Raw genomic sequence first — 11666 nt, 5'->3', positions numbered from 1 at the left:
TATGTAGTAAGTGTTGAGGGGATCCATGTCGATGAGGAAAAGGTCCATGCTATTCAAGAATGGTGTTGATGCCACCAATTTTTCCCTCCTTGGGGGAGGAAATGGGAGTATGCCTCGGCCGAGTGGACCGGGGCAGAGAAAGGATAGAGTTGCCACCTAGTTTAGGTCTAGGAACCATTTACATAGTGCCTTTACGTGGAAGGACTGATCTTACTACCAGAGTATGGGTTTGAAGTTTAGGTATGATTTTGCATTCCATACTCACACACACACTAGCATACAACATGGCATTTCATCCCAAACCCTAACATACATCTATAATGCTTCTCATATCATCATAAACTCTAGCATACATCTATCATGGTAATCCACATCAAACCTAGCACACATCTATCATGGTAATTATCTTATCCCATCCAAGGCAACAAGCAAGCAAGGTATCTTAAAGTCAACAACATAATAGCAATCAAACAAACATGTTTATCATATTGAAAGCATAGCACATGGACTTTGCATATACACATTCATCAAGGGAATATTAAGGCCATATAACAAACAAATGCATGACTCACCTTTACTTATCTCGCTGCACCATAGTACCTATGCATCAATGCATGGACATTTAAATGCATGTTCATGGCATATCAAAGCAAGAAATAGAAAGAAACCCTAATCTAGCATGTTAAAGGCAAACAGACAATCACACAAAGAAACAGAGACTTAAAAACATAAAAGAAGGTCAAAATAGAGGCATGTTATTTGGGAAAAAAAGAAAAAGAAACAGAAGCAGAAAACTCAAATTAGGGATTCTAGGCATGAGTATGTGTGCACATACATAGGCCTGCGTACATAGGCCAATTATATGCGTACGCATACTTCGAGCTAGCATATGCATACTTTGAGCAAGTGTACACATGCAAGGAGCATGCGCACGCAGATATGCCCTGAACCCTAACCTAAGAATATAGAAACACATAAAACAGAGCAAAACTTAAAACTAGCAAATCTAACAACCTAACATGCTTTAAAATAGCAAACTACCTAATCCTAGGTTACCTAAACATACCAAAATATAAACAAAGCAAGAATTCAAGAATAAAACAGTATTAAAACAAAGAAATGAAAAGAAAAAGGTTAGAACTCAATACTTCAAACAAGAAGCTTTTCAAGCTTGATTTTGACCGTTCCCCTTAGTCAATCTATTCACAATCAAATACAAAAGTGATTTGTAATCTTAAAACTTGAAAATCAAGACCAGAAAAGGTCCCAATCAAAAGAAAATTGACTTAAGGATGTTTTGTGAAAAACTCTCTCTTTGATTCGCTATTTCTAGTGAATCTTAGGTTTTCTCTTAAGATTTTCTGTGTGTTTTGAAAAAGTACCATGTGGCTTATTATATTAAGAAAATAGGGGTTTGGAATAACTCCTAGACGATGTGGTATTCATTCCAAACCTCAATCTTTAATGTAGAAAATTTGCATTTCATAACTTCTGGAATCCTAGCTGCATACGCAGGCTCGTGTTTGCGTATGCATACATCAAATTTGTGTACCTATACGCGTGTATGAGTACACAATCCTAGTGTTCCCATGGTCTTTATTTTCCAAAAATAGCTTTATTTTATTCGTAAAAGAGTTATATTTTCCATAAAATCTTCCTCAAGTCAATTAATAATCTGATCGAGCCCTAGACTAACCTTCGGCTGTAGAATTTTACCATCATTGGGGAATGAAGGCCCAAGTCAAAAAGGGTACAAAATGCGGTGTCTACAAGTGGCCAACCCCAAAGATAGTGAGTGATGTGTGGAGTTTCATGGCCTAGAAACCTTTTACCAAAGGTTTGTTCAAAATTTTAGTAGCATAGTAGCCCCTATCACAGCATGCTTAAAAAAGGGGAAATTCTGTTGGAGTGAGGCAACAGAACAAAGTTTTACATTGATCAAGGAAAAAGTGAGTACTACCCCAGTTTTAGCCCTACCTTATTTTGAAGCATTGTTTCAAGTGGAGTGTGATTCATCAGTTGTTGGAATTGTTGCAGTATTATCATAGGAAGGTATGCAGCTTTCTTCATTGAAAAACCTTTTGAGTCCTGAAGCAAGTGGTCTACATATGAGTTGGAGTTATATGCTTTGGTGTGAACTTAAAGCACTAGGAGCACTACTTAGTCTAGAGAGAGTTTGTGTTGTATACAGATCATCAAGCTTTGTAATTTATTAATAGTCAAACTATTATCAATAGAATGCATACCAGGTGGGTTGCATACATACAACATTTTTCATTTGTCCTTAAAGCACAAATCTGGTGTTAATAACAAGGTAGTAGATGCAGTTAGTCGACAAGTTTCTTTGCTGGTAATATTCTGATTAAAGGTCATTGGGTTTGATTATCTAAAGGAGCTATATAAGGAAGATGGGGATTTTGGAAGGGTTTGGAGTCAATGTCAGCAGACTGAATTTGTTGTGGATGGCATACACCTTCAAAATGGCTTTCTCTTTCGAAGGAATCAACTATATGCCAGGCAAGATGTTGGCAATCATGTGAGGAAGTGCCCTATATGCCAAGCAACTAAGGGGCAGTCTCAAAACATTGGTTTGTACATGCCACTATTGGTTTCTCAAGCACATTGGGAGGATTTGTCCATGGACTTTATACTAGGTCTCCCTTGAACCTAACGAGGTGTGAATTTTGTTTTTGTTGTGGTTGATAGGTATTTGAAGATGTCTCATTTCATAGCATGTAGAAAGTCCTCAAATGCCATTAAAGTAGCCAATCTGTTCTTCAAAGAGGTAGTGCATTTACATGGTATGCCCAAGTCCATTACCTCTAACCATGATACCAAGTTCCTCAATTACTTTTGGAGGACTTTGTGGAGGTGGTTTGACACATCCCTTAATTACAACAGCACTAGTCATCCTCAGACCAATGGCAAGACAAAAGTAATCAACCAAACCTTACGTAATTTGATCTGGTGTATTTATGGAGAGAAGCCCTAATAGTGGGATCTTACATTGTCTTAAGCCGAGTTTGCTTACAACAACACTATTAGCAGGAGCACGGGTAAGTCCCTTTTTGCTATTTTCTATTTCGTGCCCCTAAAATGCGCTTTGGATTTGGTACCCTTAACTAAGGTTCCAAGATTGAGCCAAGTTGCAGAAGATATGGATGACCACATTCAGGCTGTGCAAGAAGAAGTTAGGCAGAAACTTAAGGCTTCGAATGCTAAGTACAAGGAAGCTACTGATAAGAAGAGGTGTGAGAAGATCTTCAATGTTGGGGATTTAGTACTAGTCTACCTTCAGAAGGAGAGGTTTCCTATTGGTACTTACAATAAATTGAAGGATAAGAAGTATGGGCCGTTTCAGATTACTAAGAAAATCAACAACAATGCCTATGTGGTAGCTCTTCTGCCAGAGATGAACATTTCATCTACCTTCAATGTTGCTAAATTGTATGATTACCATCCTCATAATGAGACAAATAGTGGGAACTCGGGATTGAGTCCTTTACAAGTGAGGTAGACTAATATAGAACAGACAACATAGGCATTCCTAAAGTAGCATAGGCATTGGAAGTCATGAGGCAAGATCAAGGGGGGGGGGGTGCCAGTAGAGGCCAATAGGGTGACGGTATCGGAATTGCATGAAATCTGGTAGGTTGAAGGAAAACGAAATTCTAATCAAAACTTGAAATCACTTAAGCGTCACCTAAATTTAGCAAATTCCTTTGTTAAGGCCCCGAAAACAGTATTTTTGCTATTTATAATAATATTTATTTTTCCTTAATAACTTTTAGTTTAAAAGTCAGAATAAGGTCCCGTCTATTTTGAGACGTCTCTTAGAGACAGTATTTTCAATTTCTACAATTATCTAAAAAATTTTCTTTTAGGAAAAAATTACCATTTTGCCACTTAATTACATGATTAGCACGGATTAGGGTTTCTAGGCGTTTCCTTGCTGCCCTAGGGTTTCTTTTACTATTCAAATATATTGTAGCCTTCAAGGCAGTTTAGTTTTCAGATTTATAAAAAAAATATAGACTTTGTCTATTTCTCTTTAGTGGATTCCAGAACCCTATCACCTTGTGGTTCAAGGGACCCCTCGTGGATTCGAGGTTTTCATTCAGAAGCTAATGTGTTTAGTTTCTTTTCCATTCAGAAAGCAACGTGTTTGTTTTCTTGTAGCTTCCGTGACATCACATGCATAAACACACACATACATATTTCAAAATGATACACCAATATTAATTAGTTGTGGGCACAAGGGAGTACACCTTGGCCTTGGGTTGGACAATGGCAGAGGGTAAAAAATGGAGTCACCACCTAGATTAGGTCTAGCAACCATATTGGGCCCTTTAGGCCACTCACTTACATACATAAGTCTGCATACCAGATTATGGGTTCAAAGTTTAGGTACAGCTTGGGAAGGTGTTAGGCATCCAAGACCACCTAGCTTGTGCCGACCTCCATTATGTGTTGCTAGGCCATATTTAGATAAATAAGTTATTAAAAAATTCCTAATTCTTAACTTAAACATTCATCATGTACTTCAATAAAATAACACACACAACATATTAAAGATCGCATCATAACATAAAAGGAAACAAATAAAACACATTTAAACGAATATTATATTAAAAAGGAAAAGATAACAATTAAATAAAACACACAAGGAAAGAAAATAAAATAAACCAAACATGGCAAGAATACTCAAACAAATATGGAAAACAATTAAACACAAATAATTAACCTAAACAAAGTCAAGCAGAATGAAATAGCACAAGGAAAAATGATTAAAATAAAAAATAAGATTTTTGTCAAATCTGAGTTCGTGGTGAGTAGGCATACTCAACTATGCATACGCATGGGCATACTTAATGATGTGTATGCATCCTTTAGCACAAATTCAAAAAATCACATTTTTATAGATTTAATCAAACAAAGATATAAACAAATAAGCATGTTAGAAACCCTAAAAATTAAACTAGCATAAACCAAATAACACAAAATATTATCATAACCAAATAACCATGGAACAAATCAAACAAATATACTAAACTAACATAAAATAAATAAACATGTTAAACTTTACATAAAACCAAAATAATGAAACAAGAACAACCAAAATATATTATAAACAATCTAAAATCATATTAACACATATCAAAAGAATAAAAAACAATAAGCAAATCAAATATAAAAATAGAGAAACTATATTAAGAACTCATGTGAATCATATTAAGCAATGGAGGAGTTTATGGGAAGAACACTCACCTTACTTAAAATTATGATTTTGGAGTTTGTTTAATCGACCTCTCAGTACCTACAACACAAAGATTAGATGGATAGAATAAAGAAATTAAAGAACACAATAGTTTTTAGGAATCACAACTCAAGAACAAAGTTTAATTGAAAAATATTTTGAGTTATCAAATTAGAACATTAGTTTCTGCCTTAGAACTAACTAAATAGAGGTTTTTTTATGATTAAAAAATGTGCTTAGGTTTGTTTGGGAGTTTAGAAGAGATGAACTAGGGTTTTAGAAAAGATGAACAAAGTTTAATCAAAACTCTCTTTAGCTAGGGTTTTGATTGGAGACATAAGGTGAGTATTTATAAGTTAAAATTAGGATTTTCGAGGCTTTTTAGAGGTTTTTGGACGTTCCTAAAGGTCTAGGGGCTGGCCCACATCAAAGAATGATGTTTTGGGCCCTTAAAAATGAAGTTCTACTGCCTAGAAAATGAGTGTGCATACACATCTTTCGAGTGTGCGCACGCACACTTATTCATGCATATGCATACCCTAATTCTTGACAGCTCTGATGGCCTAATTTCGAACCGTCATAACTTACTCAATATAAATCCAAATTAGGCAAAATTTGTGTTTGAATTGAAGCTCAGGATGTCTACTTTCCAATGAAATAAACCTCACTCAAAATGTTTTGTGGATCAAAAGTTATGGTTAAACATTGAGCTAAGGTCATTTTTCATTATTGTTTTCAAAGCGATTTAAGTATTTTTGAGTTGTGATTACTTCAAAACTATTGTGAACTCTTTAATTATCCTTGGTTGACATATGTCAAGCTCATAATTGGGCCCGGCCCCTTTGGCCCAAAGATTTTTTTTACTTGTTATATTTTTCATTTTTGTAGTTGGGCCTCCCTCTTCCAAAACCTTAAGCTTCTCTCATCTCCAATCAGCCTAGCTAGCCTAGCCCAACTAACAACTATCCAACCCTAAAACTCAACAAAAACAATAAAAGCATTCACAATGGTGATTGTATCATAGAAAATAATCTATTTTACTACCAAAGAACCAAAAAACAATGTGTTATTTGAGAAGCTAAAACTAAATTTTTTGCAACTATAATAAACTGGTATAATACCAGTTGACTGTAGCAAGTTATTAAAAAAAATACAATATTTTATTAAGATTCTCCTTATTCCTTCAATTAAAATTTGCTCTCTTCCTTTATTATTTTAATGAGTTATTTATATTACTTTAAATGAAGTAGTATCAAAATAGAACATTTGATGTTAGGTGTATTGTAAAATAAGGTGGTAAAATAGATAATGTAGCCTTTTGAGGTGCTAAAAACTAAATTTGTTAGCACCACTACTATGAATGCTCTAACTTATATATATATATAAAAAAAAAAAAAAAAAAAAAAATCCTAGCCATCCTAATATTAAAAAACAATATTATTTTATGTTTTTTTTTTTTTTGGTAGATGATTGCATCTTAATGTATTAAGATTTTGTTTATTTATAATTTTTTAATACTATATGAATGTTTATTTGGAGTAAATATATATATATATATATATATATATATATATATATATATCACATGCAGTCAAGCTTAATTTGTGAGAGTGCATCTTGGCTATTAAAACTTGATTTGATGATAACTTCCAATCATATGGTTTGATTGAGGCTTATGACTAGTAATTTTGATCGTTACAACATCAAGATCACTTTGATGAAACAAAATATTAAGGATCCAATGGCCAAAATTAAGTAAGATGCTTATTTCTAAGGTAAAATCATTCTTTTACCCTCTATGTGAGATTAAATATGGATTGCAAAATAGAGAATCAACATATGTGTAGTCCTATTTCAACGCTGCCCCCGGGGGGAGGGGGAGAGAGGTTATCATGTGATGTGACGAAATCTGCCATTGAGTTATAGATACACTAATTTATTCCACATATGACGTTAAGTTACTATATAATCAAACCCTCTTTGTATATTTCAAGCTACAAAAACCATACAGAGTATATATATGCAAGTTACACAAGCATATTTTACTCATACTTCTATTCTCCCTTTCTCTATTTGTACATGTCTTTAATTTCAACATAGGCTCGTTCAACCTTTACTCGACATCACCTACCTTTTCAAATCTCAAAGTTGATCTCACAAATCAGGTTTTGAGCATTCATGCTCTCAAAGTCTCAAATTCGAGTCGACTCTGAGCATTCATGCTCTGTCACGCGCCACTAGGATGTGCACTAAATTTTTTCATAAAAACCACAATTCTCTCCAAGCATTCATGCTCAAGATATTATTTCTTATATCTATTAGTGCACGTGTTACTACATTAAAAATTTAAAAATTATGACAATAGATAGTAGATACACAATTAAATATTTATTTGAATCATAAAATTGATCAATTTGAAATGGAGAGAATCCTTCTCATTTTTGTTTAATTTAACAATTATAATGTGGTATATTAGTGATCTTAATATAAAATCAGGTCAAATTCCACAACCTATGAAGTAAAATACAATTTCTTTTTCCAAACCGTGGCAAATTTAAAAATTTGAACCCAAAAACTAATTTAAAATTAAAATTCACAAACTTTATTAAATGGGAAAAGTAACTTACTAAAATCGATCAATTGCAATTCCTGCATTGAAACCTTATAAATCTACATTCTGATTCAGATAGGTGGCACAAGTATCTTTTAAGCAAATTCTTGACAAATATGCAAACCCTACAACTAGGTATCCATAATAAGTAGGTACACTTATGGTGATCATCCAAACACTCAAAAAGTAAAATCTTTGTGATCTTGGTTAACAAAATTTAAAGTCTTGTAAACAAATTTAAGATAAACAAATAATAAATTCAGCTATGAAACAAAAAATGAGAAAGAAGTACAAGCTTGATATATTGTCATACTCATATATCGATAAGTATATTGTTAGTTCAAACATTTTGTCTGAGGCCGAAGCCATACTATTTTCTTAGGGGGGCAATGGGTAAAACTCAAGATATATTTTTTATTAATAGAAACAGCATCAAATACTCATGCAAAATATACACTCAACAACCCATATACTGCATTAGATTAGCACTTAATACATTGTCGTTTGCACAAAATGAAGATAACTACAATTCTCCCAAAAAAAAAAAAAACTACAACACTCAAACGTGGCCTGAAAAGCAAAAAGTGACAGACAAACGACTTGTATCACACACAACTTAAACGCACCCATAACCTTTTTTCTAATCAGTGCTTGACCCTAGAACTATTCATTTAGAAATACGTATAAGTATACCTTAAGTTGTAGCGTTGGGGTTGTCCGAGAAGATGTCTCGACTTGCGCCAGTGACACTCTCAGAACTATTAATTGTAGATGGCTCATTACCAGTATCCGAATCCAACACGGGTCCAATATTGTGAAAGTTGTTTTGTCGGGGAGCAACAGCGCCAGCTGGGCCAGAAACATGAAACGATCTCACTTCCTGATAGGTAATATCAGCATTAGGATTGATTTTCTCCTGTTCGGTGTCCGCATTTTGTTGCAGCTCCAATGCAAACTCGAGCCTTTCCATCACATCGTTCATCGTAGGCCGTTGGATCCCCTGATCACGCACACAATTCTCTGCGATCTCTACGTAGACCTTGAAACATTCTGGCGCAATCTTCCCCTTTAGATATGGATCAATGATCTCATAAATGGTACCATTTCCAATGCATTTCCGAGCCCAGCTGGCTAGATGCAATTGCTCTTGCCCAAGTTTTGTATTCACAGCCTTTCGTCCACATAACACTTCCAACAACACCACACCAAACGAGTATACATCAGTTTTCTCAGTCACTTGCTGACGCCTTGCATAATCAGGATCCAAATATCCTGGTGTACCCTTAACAATGGTCGTAACAGCAGTTTGATCCAAACCCATTTTGGACAACCCAAAATCCGAAACCTTAGCTGCCCATTTATCATCCAATAGAATATTGGTGGCCTTCACATCACGGTGGATAATAGGATTCTTCATGCATGTGTGGAGGTAGTGCAAACCACATGCCGACCCGAGGCATATCTCGAGTCTTTGTTTCCATGTTAGAGGATCGTTTTTGGTGTCAAAGAGATGCTCACTGAGGGTTCCATTTGTCATGTATTCGTAGACAAGGATCATCTCACCCTCATCATTGCAGTATCCAATGAGAGAAACAAGGTGGCCATGACGAAGTTGGGAAAGCATCTCGATCTCAGTTCTGAACTCTCGATTACCTTGTCGAGACTCGGGGTTCAAGCGCTTGATTGCCACAATCACAGTACCATCGTCGATGAAACCCTTATATACATAGCCAAAACCACCTCGGCCGATAATCAGTTCTTGGTTGAAGTTGTCGGTTGCTGTTCTGATTTCGTCTATTGAGAATTGGCGGCATAGTTCTTCAGGTAATGACGAGGCTTTCGTCCTTGTTGACTTTCCTTTGTATGGATCACGCCAGCACCAGCACTTTGATAGTGAGTAGTAAGAACCATAGCGCTTAGACTTCCTTAGTTTCAAGAGAACCACGCAACACACTGAAGTGAGTACCACTAAGAAGCCCACACCACTTCCAATGGCAATGAATATTGTTTTCTTTGCTTTGGACTCCTTGATTGTTGAGGCATCACGTGGAGTGGGAAGCATTTCACTAGGTCCTGCAAGGTTACCAGTTTGGTCGCTCAGTTTGAACACTTCCACACCGTTTAAAATCGCATCGTCGAAAAAACTGTCAGTTACACTTACAGGGTGTAGATCAATGGAGAGAATATGGTTGTCCTCATTTCCCTTCTTTTGGATCATTACTACGTAGTCCTTGTAAATTGGCGTATCGCGACTCTCAGTCCACCCAATTACATCCGCATCGAGTTCAGCAAACTGATAGTCTATATCAATAACGAATCGCCTGTCGCCTGGGTTGTTTATATTGAAGTCTATTTCACAGAAATGGAGCCTCACCAGGTAACGGAATCCTGAATCAACTTGTAATTCCCATGTCAAATTCGACTGCTTGTTCAAGTTTCGGTTTGTACCCATTGTCCTTGCAGACCGATAAACAGCATCTGGTGCTGTGTAATTTTTTATTTTTGTATAGATGGGTTTCAAAGATGAATTATGAGGAATTACGAATTCTGTACCACTCCAGAAATACTTGTTATCCTGCAACCATTCTCTAAACATGCCAGTGTCTTCTGTTGGTGGTATCGAGCTCCCACCCACGTTTAACCGATAAATCTTCTCGAGTGCCATGTTGTAGTCTATGTAGAACGTTGTTGAACTTTGGCCGACTATGGGTGCACCTTTTGGACTGTAGTACAGCTCATCAGGCATGGACACGATCTCAATTCCATTAATGAAAGCATAGAAATTAATAGTAGTGGTCGAAAAAGGGATGAAGGTTAAATTCAATTTTTGATTCTCTTCGACGTTGATGCAGAACTCTTTTACAATTTGCGAAGAATCAGCAGAAATAACGGAAGCAGTGAAGTTTCTAAGTAAGGTGAACGAACCTGATTTGACAGTGAAAAAGGCCTTAGATCCACCAACACCTGAGGAAATGACTGGGCTAAAGTGCAACCGAACGAATTTCGGGCCAGCGGGGAGTGGAAATACGTAGGTGAATTGAGAATAAGATATACGTGCAGTGGTGTAGGGGGCTTTTATTTCGATGCCTTCTTTTGGGGCTTGAGAGGTATTAGATTTGAGATTAAGTTCTTCTTTGGGAAAGAACTTGGACTTAAAGTCCCCAGTCCAGTTGCGCCCATACCTATCTATCGATGTGGCTGAAGTGGCACTGCCACAGTCGAGGGTAATAGCAACAATAGGGACATAACAAGGAGGCGTGGAAGAAGGTGTGATATGATAAAGAAGGGAAAGGAAGAATAAGCAGAAGATGGAAACGATAGGTGCGAGCACCGACAGATTCCTCATCATGGGAGCTTAGCAAGAGTCCAATTGAGGGAAACAAAATAAATAATTGAGAGGAAGAAAAGCTGCTTTTATACCTACTTAATAAAGGTACATAACACCATTATTGAGTTTATATGATCAAACTATTTTTTTTTTTTTTTTTTGAATAATAATGGCGGTTTAGTAATGTTATTCTAATAATTTTATTTATATTTTTTAAAAATACATATAAATGAAAAAATATATGAAGTTTAAAATATCATACCAAACGGCTTTTGAATGGACTGTCTTAGTGAGACCTCGTCTTGCTTTTTAGAGTCAGTCATAAACATAGAAAGTTTTCTTTATTATTAATTTTCAATCCTTATTCCTTTATTATAGCCAGACATGGTGTTCCCACAAAATAGGGATCTTTTATACGTTGAATGCAGCCATTAGTTTCATACTTTAGAAAAATTATACAATTTTTAAAA

At 35.7% G+C, this 11666-nt stretch overlaps 1 protein-coding gene across 1 annotated transcript; it reads right to left on the bottom strand.

The window, feature by feature from the left end:
• Positions 1–8320: 8320 nt before the first annotated feature.
• Positions 8321–11265, bottom strand: LOC126714415 (receptor-like protein kinase FERONIA). The gene has a single exon (XM_050414549.1). The coding sequence runs from the start codon at positions 11215–11217 to the stop codon at positions 8563–8565; it is 2655 nt and encodes an 884-aa protein (XP_050270506.1). The 5' UTR covers positions 11218–11265; the 3' UTR covers positions 8321–8562.
• Positions 11266–11666: the final 401 nt, after the last annotated feature.

The sequence above is a fragment of the Quercus robur genome, chromosome 2 (assembly GCF_932294415.1).
Source record: "Quercus robur chromosome 2, dhQueRobu3.1, whole genome shotgun sequence".
Taxonomy (NCBI): domain Eukaryota; kingdom Viridiplantae; phylum Streptophyta; class Magnoliopsida; order Fagales; family Fagaceae; genus Quercus; species Quercus robur.
The sequence above is the reverse complement of the archived record's forward strand: the minus strand, read 5'-3'. Positions and strand labels throughout refer to the sequence as shown.